Raw genomic sequence first — 19,700 nt, forward strand, 5'->3', positions numbered from 1 at the left:
GCAGTACTGCACAAACTCCGTGGGGAGCCAGCAGGGCCATGCTGGTGCTGCTCAGGGGGTGAGGGGGTGATCAATCTTCTGCAATTCCTATCAGGTCCTGCTTACTCCCACACCTGATCTACTTTTCAGCAAAGGGAGGTATTAAATTCCACTTCTGTGTACTGAGTGGGAAGGGGGAAATGTTTTCCAAAGAGCAAAAAAACCAGAGATCCCATCTGATTTGGGGAAACAAAACTTGAATGTGGGGGGGTTTATGCCCATGTCTGAGGTATGGGGCTCATTCCTTCTTCCAACCTCCCAAGCCTGAAGTGTAATTGTGTGCAAGACATGGCTCTGTGCCAGGCTCAGATATGGGGCTGTGGTGGCACTGCACACCACCAAATTTATGAATTAAGGCAATCTGCACCTTCTGACAACCAAAAAGCATCATTACATGAAAGCAAACAAAATTATTTACACCTACACAAAGGAGCAGAGACATGCAACAACACTCTTTAGCTCGTTATGAAGAGCTTTTGCTAGAACTCAGTAAAATGTAAAGCATGTCTGTAGCTAAAACTTCTACATTTTAATATTTACTGCCCAGGAAAAAACTTTACTCAACAGAGAGGAAGCAGCAGTTGGGGTGGGCCTCAAGGCATTGGGTATTTAAATGTCCAGCTCTGTTTTTTATCCATGACCTTTTGTTGGGGGAGAAACACTAATTTATACCAAAAGACTGCAGGGAATTTGCCACATAAAATCCTACTGCTGTGCACACGTGCAAATCAGCTCCAGAAATAGTCAAAGTTTGTGCAGCAACTTCAAAATTGCCACATTACTGGTTATGGGAAAGCTGGAGTCAAACACAACCTACAAGCAAGTTCTGACATTCAAGGCTTAATTCTTGACATTGAAAAGAACTGTCCCATGCAGGAGAAATCACCAACTCACACTCTGCAGAGACCTGGAAGGTAAATGTGTGTGAGGAGATGCCTCAGCAGAGCCAAGCACAACAGAAGGTCCCAGAAGGATGATGCTCATGGGGACTCAGAAGAACACTGGGTGTGTTTGAGCAGGGAGACTCTGCAGCACTGGAGGTCTCAGTGGTTTATGCCCTGTCACAGCTCAGCCTGGCCCCTGGGGAGGGATGGAAAGAAGGAGCTGCCAGCCCAGTGCTGGAGGTGACACCTCTGCACATGCTGGAGCTGAGGACTGTCCTACAGGATGGAGCCCTCTCAAATAAGGGGGAGTGAATCAACACTGGAAGAGTGTAACTACAGAAAGAATTGAAGGGTTTTAGCCTGATTTGTCTGTTTCATGCCCTGCCCTAGAAAGGATGAGGAGAAAATTTCAGTGTTTGGGATATAGAAGAGTTCTAGTCCTCTCAAAAAGAACTTTATTAACAGTGTAAAACACATGAAGAAAAACAAGAGTGTTACAAACAATTCTCATGTGAGACTCAAGGCAAATAAAGTGACCACTAGTTGGAGAGATTTGTTTAAAAACAGCAACAAGACTTGAATGTGAAAAGGATGCACCCCCAGGAAAGCAGCAGAATGTGCTCTGCATCCAGCAGACGGGGACATCAGCTGGTCATTAATTCCCTTTGGTATCCAGACACCTTAATTCCAAACACTTCCCTTACTCTTCATTATGAACCAGAATTTGGCATTGAGTCAATGTCTCTGTCAGGCTGCAATAGCCAGAGTTGAGGATATTCTAAAACAGAAATCTAGACATTCTAAACCACTTTTCATTTTTGGGAATGGATACAATTATTCTCTAAAAGGACCAGACAATAAATCACTTGACAAATTGACATGGTAAGTCAGCAGCAGAGGATGAATGGCCATGCAGGTACTCCTGATTGCTTTCTCCATGGATGACATGATATTCTAGGCTAAAAAACAGCTTTGAAAGTGTAAGGTCTCCAAAAAATAAATCTCCCAATGCATTTTGTCCCCCACCTTCCCTTCTAATGCACTGTGTTGACCTTTTATAGCAACAAATCATGTTATTATTAAATCTGCTGTATTTTTCATTTTTAACCAAGCACATTCTGTAAATGCACAGTTTAGAAAAAAATGTCTTTCCTCCCTTTCAAGGTATAATTCTTTCCACCAAGCTGCTGGGCTTCCTCACCCAGGTTCCATAGAATTTGCTCCCCGGTGTCTTCGTCTCTAAACTAGAGAATTTTATCAGTCCACATATATGTTTTTGCTGTTAGCAGTTGCTGTTCTCTGTTAGTTTGTTCCAAACCACCTGCTCAGGCTGGAACTTTGGCATCTCCTCTCAAGAGGACACAGGACATAATTACAGACCTAGGCTCCAAGAATGACACACCGTTTGCCAAATGCTCTGCTCTGTACTGCCAGTTTTGGGTTTTCCTTGCAATGACAGCATCCTGAGCTGGCCAACTCTGATTTGGCAAGACCCAACCAAGCATACTTTTTTGTGTCTTCTCTCTTACATGAGGAACAAACTGCAGGGGCTGTGCGTGGCGGGTGCCAGCTCTGCAGCACAGTCATGTGTGGGATTCCTTCCTTTGTTCCTCCAGCTGGGAGGTGCCAAAAAGCTTCAAAACATCTATGCAGAACGTGGGGGTGGAAAATCAAGAGGGAAGTCCTGTTGCTGCTCTGCAGTCTAATCACAAGCCTTTGATACCAGCCTAGCTGTGAAAAGTTCACATCTCCTCCCTCGCTGTGCAGCACAGGGCTCAGACCAAGAGGAATGACTTTGCTAAATAAACCCCAGCTTGAGGTGTTTTTACAGCAGAACACAGCGTGTGCTCAGCTGGTGGCAGCCCCCTGGATGGAGTCCAGCTGGAGAGAGCTCCTGCTGGCTGGAGAACCAACAATGGGCACCATCCCAGCCCCAAATCCCCAGCTCTGTCTCCATCTGAGAGCAGGAGACAACAGAGGAACAAAGGGAAACTTCATTACTTCCTTGGGAAGAGTGTGCTGTGTGCTTTGGAACTGGGGACAGGCCATGGCTACAGTAGATGCCAAGGTGGGCTGAAGCCCAAGGAAGGCATCTGGATTCCATGTTCTGTCTCTCCTGAACAGTCTGGGTGGGTAAATTAACTGATTTATTAATTACAGTGTAATGGTAACAACATCTCCGAAATCACCATTTCATTTCCTCTCTCACTGTTGCTGAGTCAATATCTCAATTCCTCTGCAATTGGCTTCTCTAAATTTCTGATGCTGCCACTTGGGCACAAATCCTGCTACATAAGAAGGGTATTTCTGGCAAAAATATCTGATTTTCATGACTACCAGTTTGATACAAGACAGGTTTTCCCTGGCTGATCATTTCAGTACAGTTCCTTAACACAGTATTCCCTGTAACCCCACAATGGTTTGAGATCCACCCACTCTGAAGTCAGTGTGAACGTGAAAGGTTTCTTCAATTTTCTAAAAAATGGAATATGAATACATATGAAGCTGAGAAAGCAAAAAAGGAGGGATTTTGTAAAGTAAACAATTTTCTGGGCCTCCAGGGGAGCAGAAGAGTTTACACTGTACTAAATAGCATGAGGAAAACTTTATAATAAGAGGAAGTAAACATGTTTTTTAATGATATTTTCCCCTTCCCAGGATGACGAGGCTGCATGAAATACATGGTGCTGCCTTGAAAAAGGCTACAGTAAATTAAGATACTCCACAGGGATGCTGCTTGCTGTGCCAGGACATGGACTTGGCACATCAGAGCAATATCTGCCCCATTTGCCCTGGAGAGGGTTGGAAGTCTCTTTTCTTCAAGCCATTCTTCTCTGCTCTGGTCTGCCCAGGGATTTTCTAAGTTAAGACTAGACTCTCTCTGATCCCAAGAGAGATGCCTCATAGCATGGGGAATGTGAAGGAACTCCCATGACAGGGCCCAGGCAGAACCTGTAGGGATGGGGGAGCCATTCCCATGTAGGAACAGGTCTGTGGCACAGCACCTTGAGCAGCATCCCTGTCCCCACCTCTCCTGGCAGGGCCCCTTCCCTGAGATCTGTTGCTATATCCCACGAGTCCTTGTGTGGAAGAGAATCTGCACACATGCTGAAAGGTGCTCAGCACCATGAAAACTGCCATCTTGGGAGCTCAGAGGAAGAAAACATTTATTTCAGGAGGTTTTCAGTGCACAGAGCAGTGACAGAGCAGATTAGACAGTCTGAAGTACTTGAATGCAACAACGACCTGCTTTGGATTTCTGGGCTTTCTCTAATGAGTTACTTTCACCTACATTAAGCATTTATCAAAAATACTGAGAACCTGAACATCTAACAAAGTCATGAACATGACAGATGCACAGAACTCTGAAAAAATACCAAAGTAGGCTGGGAACCCTTGGCACAGAGCATTTTAGGGATGGGAAGTACTTTGGTATTTTACTGGCAAACTTAAATTTTATCTGTTCCTGACTCATCAGGAGTGGGAAGCTTGTTAGCTTGTTGCAGCGAGGAGATCAATCCCATGAGGACTGGTCTCCAGGTGGTTAATGGTCTTTTTATTTTACAGCTGACAGCTATGTCAAAAATTTAGCCTTTCAGTGCACTATGAAAAAGACTTTTAATTACTCAGGACCAGAGAAATCCTCAACCTAAAGTTATTGCTTGAAGAAACAGGTAATAAGGAGGAGGGGCTGGAGGCTCTCACCCTCAGATTATTTCCCTGGCAAGCACAGTGGATGTTCAGACTAGTAAAGCCAAGTTCCATTTCACCCACCCAGTGTGGGTCATGCACAAGCATGAACGTGGGGAAAGAGCTCTACAGGAGGAGTGATGCCACCAGGGTCACACCACACCTGTCAGGCAGCTGGGACTTGGTAAAGGAAATAAAGTAAAAACCATAAATGTGGATCACATTTCATCTGCCAACTCTCTCAGGTGATGGGAGATGCTGCTTATACAGACTCATATTCACTATATTAGAACATGCTGCAAAAGGCCACAAGACAGAGGCCTCTGTTCCATCCTCAACCCCACAAGAGCAGTGGAATAACAGAGAGTGATGCCAGGAGAGTATTTTGCACATTTTTGTTTCAGGACATTACTGCCTTTTTGACCTTGAGCTCATCTCTTAGGAGGAGGCAGGAAGGACAGGACCCCAGCAGGCACCTCATGGGCCATGTGTGAGGAATGGCTGGATGGGTCACCCAGGGACACAACACCCAGACTGCAGCAGCACATCCCAACCATCCACTTTACTGCAATACCCTGTTTTAAGTCAGACAGAAGTGGATTTGACTCCCAGTGGGCTGTGGCCTGTTTTAGTCTAGCAAACTAAACTGGAAAAAGTGTCCTTCCAGAGTAAGCATGTCCAACTCTGAAGCAGCCATAGCATTTAAAATCATAAAATATGAATTTTAAACCATAATACATGAGTTCTGTTTTCTCAGGCAGGCAAGTCTTTACACATAGAGCTACATTCTATACAGATACACTTGGTGAGGTAAAAACCTTCAAACCAAATCAACAAAAAGGCTGTTTCAAACTGGGCCAAGACCCTGTGAAATCTGCACCTCCAGGTAGAACTTTCATTAAAAAGTATCTTAATTGCTGCATTTACTACAGTTTTTCTTGCCTTGCCCCTAATGAAACGCTGATCTGCTTGCCCTGACACCAGGGATAATTAACACTGCTCTACTAACTACTTGCTAAAGGAAGGTCATTAGTATTCTTGCTGCTTAAATAGCTCATTAGGTTTATCAGCCTGCTCAGAGGAAAGCTGGAGAGGGAGAAAAGTGAAGGGTGCCAAGGCTCCCACAGCCCAGCTGGCAGGGAGTGGCTGGAGGTGGTGTCCCTCCAGTAAAACTGAGACAGCCCAGGAAGGCAGGAAAGATGGGAACCACCATCAGAGGAGTTCAGGGAGTAGGTTTTAGCTCATCAAAAGGTGCTGGTGGAGGAGAGCTATCTCTGGCACTTCAGAACATCCTCCTCACAGGCTGATGTTGCCAGGTGGCAAGGAGATAAAGATCTCCAGGTGACAAGGAGATAGAGATTTCATCCTCAGACCTTCTGAACCGCTGCACAGAGAAGATGAGAGGGAGTTTAAGTGAACAGGAGAGCAGCCAGCAGCAGGGCAGTGAGGACAGTGTGTGCCCACACAGCACCTGCCTGGCACACAGGGACAGCACTGCCTGCACCAGGTCCTGTGGGTCTCACAGGCAGAGGCAAGGCAAGGGTGGAAGAGCAAAGTGCTCAGCAAATGACAAACCTGGAGGAAGGAAAGAAAAAATCCCAAGTCACAGCCTTGAAAGAAAACCCTCCTTCTGCCTGTATTCAGCTTTCCAGAAGCAGGAGAGCAGTCAGGAAGTGGAGGGGGACACAAGAAGGATGATGTAAACCCTGAGCAGGGAAAACAGGTTCATGCCTGTGCACAGATGGACACAGGAGCAAGGACTGACAGTTGTTTTATTTTAAAGGGTAACCAAGATCAAACCAGAATTAGTGATACAAAGAGCTGGAGTTGTGATGCAGCCTGAGAAGAGTTAACTATTTCACATGCTGCTGTCACTGCCTTCCACTTGCTCTTCTGAGTCTGAAATGCTGTTTGGGCAGCAGTTGAAGACCTTTATCTGATAGTCAACATTAATGGTGGGATTTGGGGCATTTCTCTTCACACTTCTGTGCTCCAGCAATCGTGTCTGCATAGTGGGAGTGGTCAAAGACAAAAGTACTACACATACTTGGGTGCAATGCACTGAGCAGGTGAGATTTCTCACCTACTGCCTCAACAATAAAGCTTGGAGTAACTCTGGAGGTGTTAAAAAGGAGTTATTTAAACTACAGGTTGGTTATCACAAGGATCCTGAAAAAAGTACAGCTCTCTAGGAATAAAAGCTGTCTCATCCACTGAACTTCTGCAGCAATGCCTTCTTGGCATTCTTATTTGGAAATGAACAGGCAGTGCTGATTTACAGTAAATGATCTCAGAGCTTGCCATGTAGTAAAGCTTTATGCAAATTACAACTGCCACCCTAAAGCTGCATTTGCATAACTCCTTTGTAAGTCAATCTTAAGCCTTTTTACCATAATAAAAGTTATCAATATTTACAGAGACATGAAAAATAGCCACACATATGTGCTCCCTGCCACTTAGCTTTTAAGCACTAATGTGTATTTGCTGCTTTGGGTGGTTAAAGGAGATTCAGTGCTCCCGATCGGGAATGGGATGAAGTTATAGAATGTCACCTTGAGCTCTCAGGACACACCACAGAGCACAGCAGCAACTGCACACCTGAGGCTGTGGCTGATCAGCACCTTCTGTGTTCCACATGGGGATTTTAAGATCAATACTACATTTATTGGTATCCTGCAGAGATAACTGCCTGCCACAGCTCCGTCCTACAAGGACAAGGGTCTCCAGTTCTTTATTAAGAGCATTGTTAGAGGGAGTCTCACTATAAACTCACCTAAACCATGTAGGATTCCAGCCAAGTTTGATTAAAGCTCTGATCATTTAGTGAGGGAACTTCAGGAGAATTCTGTAAGCAGTTGGAAGGCACAGCAGAGCTCCAGGATCCCAGGTGAACCCAAGTGATCAGGGGGCTGAGTTTCACCCATTCTGAGCTTGCCTGTTATTGCAGCTCACAGAATCATTAAGGTTGGAAAAGATCCCTGAGATGATGAAGTCCAACCTGTGACTGAATATCAGGTTGTAAACCAGACCAGAGCACCGAGTGCCACATCCAATCCTTCCTTGGACACCCCCAGGGCCTTCTGCTGCTCTCCTTCAGAACCTTCCCCCTGCTCTTGGTCTGCTTTGTGAAGAGTCTGGAGTCACAGCAGCGGGAGCTGAGGATTCCCAGAAGGACTGTGAGAATCAGGTTCCCAAATTTCCCTTAAATCCAGCAGGAGTAGGTTACTCAGCCCTCACAGACTGCCTTGAAAATCCTGGTCAGAATCTGAGCCCCTTCTGCAGCCTGCCCAGGTAGGGTTTCAGTGCTACATGGGTTTCTCCATCCTGCACTGAAACTGGACAGTTCCTGTGGTTTTTAATGCCCAGGTTCAGTGCTTGCTTTAGCTCTGGTACAGAAGTTGGCTGTCCTTTCACTTTAAATAGTATTTGTTTGCCTGTGTTATGTGGAGCTGTAGCTGACCTTTCAGTCCTGGTAGCAGAGGGAGGATGAATCAGGGCAGCCAGAAAAGAGGCTGCACAAAGGGATGCTGGCTCCTTTCATGGCATGAGTGCCTCACTCCTCTTCTGCACAGAGCCTTGGACCTGCATCACCTCCTCCCACATCACAACTGCCCAACAATTACAGCATTAGAAAAGGAGAATTCAAAATAATAATGAATAATTTCCCAGTATAAAGAAAGCCTAATGCAGCTATTAAATTGGGGCTATATTTATTTCAGCCAAGAATCCTTAAGTAACTCACAACTTGCTTGATCTCTGAATACCAGTAGGGCAAGGCACATTATTTCTACAACCAAAGACTTTTTATTTTTAATCTATGACATTGAAGAGCCCCAGGCAACTTTCAAGAATAATTGCAATCATTCAGGGCCCCAGGTATTCCTCCTGGACATCCCTCTTCTGTAAGGAAAAGGATGAACATGCAGAAGTCACCTGAGGCAGCCTGGCCTGCCCAGCCCTGCCTTCATCTCCAGCCCCTGTCCTGCCTGGCTCCTTCTCTCCCACATGCCCCACATCACCTGCCCTGCATGAAGCAGCCTCTCCTGCAATTCCTTTGTTGTTGCCACCTTCAAATAACTTCTAAAATAAGATTACTTCTCCCCAGGTACCCAGAACATCAAAGCAAATAAAGAGTTAAGCTAAATTGTGCATTTTTATTCTCTTGAGGCATTTCTCATTTCTCTGGTCTTCTCAGTCTTATCTCTATCTGCCTTCTCCTGTGTGCTTCAGAGGGCTACAGAGCAGCCATAGCATTGCCACTCAAAAGTAAACACTGACGTATATTTGAGCAGATATACTCACAAAATTAAATATATATAAATTAATATGTGTAGCTACACACATTGGTGTCTACAGGATGAATAGATGAGCAATGATGGCTGTAAAAAATAAAAAGCCCCACATGCTTAAAAAAGCACTCAGCAGCTGTGTCTGAGCTGGAGGAGCACATTAAAGTCCTGTCTCTCAGCTGATGGGACCAGGGAAGATCCCAGTTACATCCCTGGGAAGCAGCACTTTCAATACATAAGGATCACTTATGGATTTCTGTGGAAGCTACTATATTTTATAAATTATGATCTGTGATCTCTGAAACTCCATGCACCAAACTCCACTGAAGGAGCAAGACATTTCCCCAGTATATCCAGATTTCTTTTCCTTATTATATTTCCAAGGCCTTTTCTTTTCAACTGTGAATGTTCCCTGACTGCCAGATTTTGGAGCTGGGTCTCTTGTTCTGTTCTGCAGTAGGATAATGGTGGCATAGGAAGGGAGATCTCCACTCAGACCAAGGCCAGCCACTGAAGCAGTCACAGAAAGGAATCCAAAGTGAACAGCCCAGGAAGGAATACTAACAAAATCCCCTGTCTGGGCACTGCCAGGCTCCCCAGGGCAGGGCCATGGCCCCGAGGCTGCCAGAGCTCCAGGAGCATTTGGACAGTGCTCTCAGGCACAGGGGGGATTGTTCGTGTGTCTGTGCAGGGCCAGGGGCTGGACTGGATGATCCTTGTCAGTCCATTCCATCCCAGAATATTCTGTGCTTCTAAGATTTACGATCACATAATGCAGGTACAGCTGTGTGTTGCTGTCCATAAACAGATATTTGGTTTCTGAGATCAGTTAACAGCTAAACACACACATGACTGTCTTCCAACCTAATTTCTATGGGCCCCATGTCCACACCACAGCAAGAACAGTCTCTCTTTCCAGAGCTGTGAGCTTTATAAACACCTTAGGTTAAAAAGATGTGGAAGTTTATGGTAGATGCACCCAAGCAGTCCCCCCTGGTTTGAACTGCAGCTCACAACAACCCAGCCAGATAAAAAAAGTGGAGCTGCTCTGCGGCACTTCCCATCCTGCTGACAAACACAGGCCTTCCTTCCCAGCAGCATCTAACCTGGCATTTCAGATGAGCAGTTTGGAAACAAGAGCAAAGCCTGCCAGAGCCTGCTGTGAGCACTTACAAATCCAATGAGATAAGGACTGCCAGCATCTCCCAGGAGGTGTGAAGTGAAACTCTGCAAGGCCACTGCGGTTGCACGGCGAGTTGGAATGACCACGTACTGCAAAGAAGGGGAAAGAAACAAAAATAGGTGAAGAAGCTGAAATAAGAACCTGCCCATCTGCCTTGTACTGCTCAGTTCATGCCCAGGGCAGCACAAAACAAACCAGACAACCCAGACAGAAGCACTGGCCAGCCCATGGCTGGTTCAGGCAACTGGGAGCCTCAGATACCCTTCCTGCTCTGGAGTCTCCTGCTGGCAGGGGCTGAGGGATGAAGCTCTGCCCTCTGCTCCACTCTCAGCTTTGCCCACTTTGCTGTTGCTCCTCAGTCTTAATTTTACTTTGCTGGTGGGGAGAATGAAGTTTAAAGTTGCTCAACACCATCAGCCTTCCAGTCAAGGACTGTGCTGTAACCTGGGATATTTGGTTTATTCTGTAACAAAAGTGATTTTGTTTCCTCAACTATCAGCAATCCACATCAGTATGAAAGGTCATGGTCACACATCCTCCCTTCCCACTCCATCTCTAGCCACTTTACATTTTTCTCAAAAAATTGTGATTCTATTTGTGAAAAGTGACAAAGGCACATTAGGAAAATTTTCCATGGCCAAGATATTGTATTTTGGTCTTCACTCCTCTAATAGGACATGACACCCTTAGCCAGGCCATGCAGAATCAGTCAGATTACACAGGAGCAGTGGAAAACACAAATTACTTCCCCATGAAGGGACTAGAGCTCACAGATAACAGAGCCCTAACCACAGAAGGGGATGAAAAAATTAAAAAAAAAAAAAAAAACAGCAATCCCCTGTCCTGTGGAATGACCTTAATTTTATAATACACTTTTTAGAGGCAGAAGGAAGTAATTGTCTCTTGCATAAATTGTTAAAGACTCTGGCTAAGGACATATGCATCAAGTCCACATATCCCAGTTTATGAATTGATTCTGTCTTGATTTAAAGGCTGGAAGTAATGAAGAATTCAATAGGTCTCTAAATCCAAGTGAGCATTGTTTCTGCCTGGAAGCACTGATCTCACTGCGCCTTTTGCTGTGCCTCTGACAGGAATGACTCTTGTTCAGCCCTTTGGAGACCATCATCCCTTTTATTTATCCACTTTCTCTCTGATGGGCTGTCTTCAGGCTTTCTTTAGATGTCCTGCCTTGCCATGATCCTGCAATCCTTTTCCAAAGTAATTTATTAATTAAATGTGACATTTCAGGAGTGGCCCATCGCCAGCCAGAGATACATGGATCCTTCACCTGGACTGACTGGCAGGGAGAACTCACTCAGGGCACAGGACTAAAGTACAGAGCAGTGCTTGAACTATTCCTCACAGGGAAGGGGAGTTGCCCTGTCTGCAGTGGAAAGAATTATCATAAAACCAGAAACAAAATAAAGAGCACTGAGAAAATCCACACTAAAAAAGAACTGATGCCTATTTAAAATTATCATCTCGTTCCAAGCACAGACAATTCCCAATCATGGAAATTGGAAAATATGAAAATATGGAAAATTAGATTAAATGCATTTCCATATGAAAATATGGAAAATTAGCTTAAATGCTTTTCCTTAGGGTTTCCCATGTGTGTTTAGATGACCTGCCAGTTCTTTCATCCCTGTTTGACAAAGCTGCAAATGCACACTGCTAATGCACTTTCATGCCATGTATTAAGCAGGCACCCTGTTCAACTTCTTTGTGCAACAGAAGAGCAAGATATGTTCAGATCCAGAGCAGCTGCCCAGCTGTGGATGTCAGGCCCTGCCTTCCTTTTGCATCCAGTAACTCAGAACATGGCTTGAAGAGAGAAATCCCTAGAGGAAAATCAGCTCTAAACTTCATTAGAGACACAGAAATGTGCTGAAGGTCAGCATGTGAACAGGAGGAGAGCCCCACAATTCATTCCCACTCCCCAAAGAGACAGATAATGGATGCAACCTGCATAGACCAGACAGAAGAAAAAAAAATTAAGAGTGAGTTATTTTCGTTCTTCCCACCTGGCCCAGTTCACACAGGGCCAATGGAGAAACTTTCTAAAAGATCTCTTTGGGAAAGGGCATCTGAGTAGATAAAGTGAAATTCTACCTAATTCAAGAGCTGTGCATAAATGTGAAACACAAAATTTAGAATAGAAATATTTTTTCTTTCTGTGAAGTTTATGTTAACGAGTCTGGAAAAAATAATCTGCCTGGTTCTGTATTCTCTCCATTTCTGTAGCAAAAGGACAAAAGAGATGGCACATTTACAAAAAATTTACCACTTTCAGGGTGTGGCAGTGAATTGATGCTATTTAGAGGAAGAAATCGTAATGATACCTGTATCATATGTGTGCATGCATATATAAATATTTATACACATGAATACACACATATATTAGACATAATTTTGCATGTGTAGATATATTATGCAAACACAGTTTTGCAAGTAGGAGTACAGTTTCCAGCTTAACTGAAGAAGTTAGTGATGGTTGAAGCACCATGAAGTGCTAAAACTTGGTATATTTGGTCTGGAATTCAAGTGACGAACACCCCCTCAAAGCAAAAACCCAACATGCAGCAAGCAAATGAATACGACCTCCCTGAAAAACATATTGGAAAGAAAAAAAAGCTTAAACCAGCGCCTCTAAAACCAACAAAAAATACTCCACCCTATCCCTACTTAAAAAACATTTTGTTCTGATGGACAGGAAGCAGTTGGTAGCAAACATCTACTGTTCTTGGAAGACAGAAGTAAATTATAACTCTAAATGGGCATTTCAATACTAAAATAGACCTAAATTCAAACCATGCACAGCCTGGTTTGGACATCCCACAGAAACTGGAGGTGGGAGAGCCACAGCAGCCAAGGAGGAAGCCTGTGGGATTGTCCTGGCTCATCCCTGATTCCAGGTTCAGAGGATGGGCAGGGTGGCTGACCAAGCAGCTCTGCAAACCTCTGCTCTTTAAATAGAGGTTCAGAAAGGCCAGGGATTACTGCTGACATCTCCTTCCTGTGATGAAACCAGCAGGACTTGGTCTGAAAAAAGTTAATGGGGAAAGCCAAGGGGAGATCACCTCTCTCCCAGGAAAAGGCCATGTGCCAAAGAGGTAAATTCTGATGTTTATGTCTAAGCTTGAATAGAAACTCTACTCTCTCAAGCACTCTGCTGCCCTTTCTGGGTCCTACTGGCCTCTTTCAGCACCAAAGACAAAGAAAACATGCACTAACACTTCCAGCCACTGACAGAATCTGGAAACGGCCCAGTTCTCCCTGCTGCTCAGAAAAGGGAAAGGCTGGGATTGAGAGAGACCCTCCATAAAAGCCAGGCAGATACTGTAAAAACAGACAAAGAAACAAACAAACAAAAAACACGCCAAAAATCAAAACAAAACAAATAAACCACGAAAAGCCCCTAAATTAAGCGAAAGGAGGCTGCAGTGGTTTCCTGTTCCCAGCACCATGGAGCAGAACACCTCCAGCTGCAGCCCCTGGATGGTTTGGGGTGGGCTGTGTTCCCTCATTCTCAGGCAATCCTCATCCTGCCTTCAAATCTAACCTGCAACACTTGGAGTATTGTGTGGAGACACTCGCAGAAGCAACAACAAGAACCTTTGGAAATGAAATTTATCTTCGGCTATAAAAATAGGGCAGCATTTTGTACTAAATAAATAACTGGGTTTTATTTTTAGGGAAGTTAATCAGAATAAAAGCAACATTCCTACATGCCTATGGCACAGCTGAGCACCAGTCTGTGCCTGTTTCAAGCCTAAAGGAAGACTCTGACTTTACAACAAAGCATCAAAGCAGCTTCTCCATGACAGGTCATGACCATTTAGAAAGAACTAATGTTTTAAAAGAAAACAGAAATATGCAGAGCAATTTTTCTGCATGAATGTCAGGACTATGAATGAACTGGAGGATGGCTTTTCTCAGTAAAGTCCTAAAGAGACTGTGATCGAAATAGAGGCACTCTAAATTTCTTTGCAGCTCTTAGACAAAAATTCCAAGCCCCTGTCCATCATCTCTGTTTTTGAGATGTGGTATGGAGGAAACCCCCACTATTAGCACCAGACTCCCACAAAGCCCCACACACTGCACATGTCTCAGAGTGTTTCACACTTTCCTGCTGCACTGAAGCTCATTCATTATTGCTGTTACGAGGCAGTTTTAATGCTACTTTGGGGTTCTGGTAATTTTAAGGCCAATTTGCAAAGATGGCTGATGAAATCTGTTTCATAATTAGCAAGCTCCATACAAAACATCCCTCCTTTCCCCAAGCACCATCTGAGCATGTGCTTGGGAGGAGATATGGAGAGTTGTGCTCAGGAGAATAAGCCCTGCTTTGTACAAATTTGCATTCAGAACAAATATCAGCCTTTCAGAATCTCACAGCACTGCAGCACTGACAGTTCATCAGAGCCAGCACTTGGCACCTTGGACTGCACAAAAGACAGGAGCAGTGGATGCAATGCAAGCACTGAGCTAGGAAGAGCCAAAGTGAGATTGGAAGGTAATAAGCAAACATCCATGTTTTGCCATGGAAATTAAATTTGCAAAACCTCTGGAGGTCCCTAACAACTTGCCCGATAGGATTCTTAAGCAGTCACGGGATCTGTAAATCTTGGGAAAGTTCTTAGAAATCATCTGGGATGCAGTTTCCAAAAAGCCTCACTCTTGGCATAATGAAATCAGCAAGGACAGTGTTCAGCCAGTATTGAAAGCTTTTATCCATGAAAACAGAGTAATATTTATGTATAGGATGAAAGTGTTGTTAAGCTTACACTAATAATGCTTTTAAACTCTTTCTCAGCCTCAGGCAAGAACAGACACACTTCTGATTACACCAAATAAATAGTAATCAGTAAAATTAATTTGCCAAACATATAAAGTGCATCTGCTAAAGCATTTCCACATCTTTCTCTGGCAAGGACTTCCCACCAAGCAGTCTGTCAAACGTGGCTGTAGCCTTGCCTCTCACCTATTGACAGTCTGAGCCCCCTCTCATCCCCTGTGTGATCCGTCTGCACTTCAGCCTGGCTGCTTCCAGCCCTGTCCTCACCTAAGTGATGTTTACATTTATTTCTTTACAACTTTCACACGTCCATTGATGTTGTTAATGCATCAAGCTGGGCATTATATACAACCCTTAGTCCATTTTCCTAAATAGACCAGAGAACAGTGAGCTGAAAAGCTGGCAGCAATTACCAAAATCCATTTTTCAACATGGCTTTAGTTTCTTTCCTGCGTTTTGGAAAATTGAGCTATTATTTCCAATCATTTGTTACAGAACTCTTTTGCACTAAAGCAACATAAATAACTGCAAATGCATCCCTACTAAATGCAACTGACTATAGGATGCTGATAAGACAGATGGCAAATCCTATAAAAACTGTTAAAAAGCTACAGGATATTGAAGTCACATTGAAATCAACACAAAAAACCTCTGTAATTAAATGGACAATGATGGCAGCCCTAATACCCTTAATATAAAAGAGCAGTTGGTTGAAAATATCATTTGAGGTTACCTTGAGACAACACAGGTCAAATTTCAGGTCAGATTTTCTGGAGGACCTTGGGCATGTCTGACAGGATCCTCCCTCCTGGCAGCTGGGACCACCTCAGCTGAGCCCTCACCTGTGCCAGCCAGTGTTAAGAAGGGTGTAAAACAGCTGTTACTTAAACTTTTCCAGTAATTCTGAGTGGAGAGAACTGGGATTTTTCCTGGGAACACCACAGCCAGAGGCAGGATGTGATAGGAAGCTCTGGCAGGAGGCAGGAATGAGCAGCTACACATATTGTACTGTAATTTCTTCCTCAGCACAGCTGTCTCCAGGCTGCACATCTGTGCAAGTGTTGAGATCCCACATGGCCACAGCAGCCTTGAACTCAGCACAAGCTGCAAAAGCCCATGGAAGTCCCAGGGAAGCCCCACAGAGCTCTGTCCCACCACTGCTGACCTGGAAGGAGGAACCTTGGCAATAAAAGCCATCCAATATTACCAGAGTACACTGCCAACCTTTGTTTCTCTGTGCTTTACCCACACTGAGAGGAGTGGATTTAACCACACACTGAGAGGAGTGGATTTAACCACCCACCCCACCTCTCAAAGCATTCCCTGCACAAAGGAGTGAAAGATGGAAAGTTCATCAGGCAATGCAATGATGGCAACTGCAGAGCTACTTCAAAATAATAAACACAACCTTGAACTTCAACATAAACACAGCTTAAGCAGAGGCTTGAAGTTCTTTGCTGAATCAATACATCAACACCATTATCTTTACATCTAAGAATACTGAGCCCGATTGTTTCCTCGCTGATGTTTGCATAACCAACAAATACAAGTCAAGGGAGTTTGCTATTGATGCCAGACTGATTATATTTTTAGTTCTGTCAACAAGCTGACAAAAGACCTCGGGAAAGTCCTGTAATGGTTCTGTGCCTTAGTGCCTTTCTTTTCATACAATTAGCAAAACCTCCTTCACAACAGGGCTTCAACATATGTTTGTTGGACTCTGATGGAAACCTCTACAAAACATGCAGAGCTCTTGAACACAGGTCCAGACTATTTCATGTGAAAATGGGGCTGCTGAGGTCAGCTTGCTGATTTGAAAGACTTAAAAAGCTCTGTGGTGGAGAAAGAATAGAAAATGAAGGACACAAGCTGAAAAGTCCCTGACAATTTCCTCTTGGACAAGGTGAACATGGTCCAAAAATTCTTTATACTTTCTTTTCCTCTCTGCTCTCCCAGAGGTGGGTTTCCATTGTGTATGTGTTGAATGGTAGGTAGATGGGCTGCCTTTGTGGTCAGAGGAGGGAGTTAGGGAGGGAAGGATTTCCTATTGCAGAACAAAGCTGAGTTATTGATAACAAAGCCCACAAATGTGCTGACATTTAGGTAATGCTGCCTGAATTCTGTGCTTGTGGGGTTTTGCACAAACACTTAAAATTTTGGGAAGTTATTTGAATTCAGAAATGTCCTTTCTGGACATCTCTCCCTGGTGCTCAGAACAAAGAACAAAAAGGATCTTTTTGCTCTCTTTTTCCCTATGTCTCTTTTCAGTAAGCAAAAATAATAACTAAAACTAGAATAGGCTAAAGTAGGGACTAGGATCTAGAAGAAATTGTGAACTTCGGGCTGTTCCTGCAAGTTGACAAACTGCTCTGAACACAGGAAGATGCTGTTCCAAAGTGACTCACCATTAGTATGTCTGCTGTGATAGCCCAGTTTGAGAACAGAAGAGTTTCTCCGATAAAAATGCAAATCTGTTGTAACAAAAAACACACAAAAGGGAGAAGATTTATTCACTTGACATTCATATGAAAAATAAACTGTCACAAACTTTCTTTTGTTGCTTATTTTTCTCATACCTACACAGCACACTCCTTGTTGCTGTTGTAGTTTATCCTGATATTAAGAAACCATAGACTTGTATCAGAGCTCTAGAGGGCTGAAATGTTGTTATTGTAAACTAAGTTTATGATCTACAGAGCAGTTGAATTAAAGGCTGACACATTTGATTTTAGAAGAACATGAAAAACCAGCCTGAAGACACAGCCCCAGGCTTGCATACTTAGAATCATAGAATTGTTGAGGTTGGAAAAGCCCTTTAAGGATCATCAAGTCCAACTTGCACTATTCTTTTCCAAAAAGCCAATTAGAAAAGGCAAGAAAGCCACAACTCCCCAAAGCACAGCTATTTCCATTCCTGGCAACCAAGTTATGTGTTCAGCTGTGTAGCAAACCAGCTGAAGTTCTCTGCAGAGACCTTTGGAGGATCCCTTCCCTCCCTGACAGAATTAAACAGGTAATATCTGTCCAGAGGAGACTGGAATTAAATATGGGCTTTGCAACATCAGTGTCTTGTGGTGAAATACAATCCTTGACTCTGTGGAGACAGTCAGCAAGAGACATTAAAAGCCACAGAACTGCAAGAGTGGCAGCTGATGGGACATGGTGTGACCACTGCCACTGTCTTTCCCACACACCAGTTGAGGCTGCCTAAACCCCTCAGACCACCCTGTCAATGCCAGGAATAATATGCTTTATTTAGCAAGACTTATGCACAGGAGCTTCCTCTATTTGTTTCTAGAATTGTCTTTGCTTCCCAAACATTTTCCCTCCCTATCCCCTTTCTCTGTGACTGGATCTGCTCTCTCTGTGATGGTGTCCAAGCCAGTCATTAGAGCCCAGCTGGTCAGTTAGGAAATCTCTATTTCCATTTTCCCATTGCCCACAGGTCTGGAAATGACACCTGCCAGGGTAAGAACACATCCAATAAACCAAGGTGCTGTCAGGAGTTGAAGCCACGTGTCCCGTGGGTACTGGATACATATTCAGACCTGCTCTGAAATCTGTCCTGCTACAGCTTTGCAGCTGCTGTTCTGTGGCTGGGGAGACTAAACTGAGCTTGGGAACAATGGAATCACACTCCTCAATGCAGCATCAACATGCCCTGCCTGCTCCCAGCACTGCAAACAGGCAACTGCTTGCCTTGAGCTGGTATGAACTGCACATATTTGAATTGCTGCAGGCAGCAAGAATTTGCCCCTTGTGCAGGAATTTAGCACAAGTCCTTTAAATAAATCACTGAAATGCTACAAACTTCAGAGCACACCAGTTCTGAGCTGATGAATGTGTATTTCAACCAATCCATGAAATGTGAGATGAATAGGTGGGTACTGGTAAAAGGAAAAGAGGAACAAGAGGAAGATCAAAAGTAGGATAGAAGATACATTAAAAAATGTCTGTCCTTCAGGTGCTGATGGGGGCTTATAAAAATGAATTCACCCACTGCAAAGGGCATGTGAGGATATTTCTGCAGAAGAGACTCTAGGGAAGCTTACAGCAAATAGGGCAGCCCCAGAGCAGATAATAGCTCCTGAAATGCTCACAGTTTTGACTCCTCACATACTTTTTGAAGCCTCATTTTACACTGAGACTTCACCTCTACTTATACATCTGTTTCTGACTCCAGCTGTGCTGTGTAACATCTCACCAGTCCATTTGGTGTCTGATTGCTCATCTGTGTTTTTCTGTTTAAGTGATTAGTTAGCCAATTCTGACTCCCAAAAATGAGAAATAAAGTAGATTTCAGAGTGGACACACCAGCAGCTCTCATAGCAAGTTCTAAGCAGGTTACAAATGCCTTCCATGATTGTTTGCAAAGGGCATAGCTGTCAATATCTTCATTATTTGTATTTCTCTCTGAAACGGTGGGTAACACATCCTCATGCACTCCTGAATTTGGAGCAATTCTAACTCCAGCTCAGTTCTGGGCAATATTGATGTCTCATAAGTAGGGAGGTCACCCACAACGTGACAGCAGAAAGTCCCTGGGGTTGAGATTAAGATGCTGTAAAAGCTCTCTGGCAAGGTTTTACCCTGGGATTTGCTGTTTCTGCAAGATCATAAAACGTCTTTGAGGAATTGAAATAGATGTGGAAATGAGGAATTTGGAACAGTGTCAAAGGAAGGCAAAGCAGAGCATCTCTCTCCAGTCACTTGGAGATTTAAACAAGTGTAAAATCTGCAGTTGAAATGTCTGAGCAGTGTGAGATGATGATGCCACACATATAATGGGTTTCCAGAGACAGGTTTGAAAACCA

At 44.0% G+C, this 19,700-nt stretch overlaps 1 protein-coding gene across 1 annotated transcript in view; it reads right to left on the reverse strand.

Moving 5' to 3' along the window:
• The window catches only part of LOC110482089 (sphingosine-1-phosphate transporter SPNS2), a 133,604-nt gene that overhangs the window by 20,790 nt on the left and 93,114 nt on the right, over nt 1-19,700 (reverse strand). The window contains exons 9-10 of the mRNA XM_021551033.2: nt 17,292-17,357; nt 10,076-10,174 (exon numbers count right to left, since the gene is read on the reverse strand). Of these exons, the coding sequence (XP_021406708.2) occupies nt 10,076-10,174; nt 17,292-17,357 (165 nt within the window). The remainder of the gene's footprint in view (nt 1-10,075; nt 10,175-17,291; nt 17,358-19,700) is intronic.

The sequence above is a fragment of the Lonchura striata genome, chromosome 20, assembly GCF_046129695.1.
Source record: "Lonchura striata isolate bLonStr1 chromosome 20, bLonStr1.mat, whole genome shotgun sequence".
Lineage (NCBI taxonomy): Eukaryota > Metazoa > Chordata > Aves > Passeriformes > Estrildidae > Lonchura > Lonchura striata.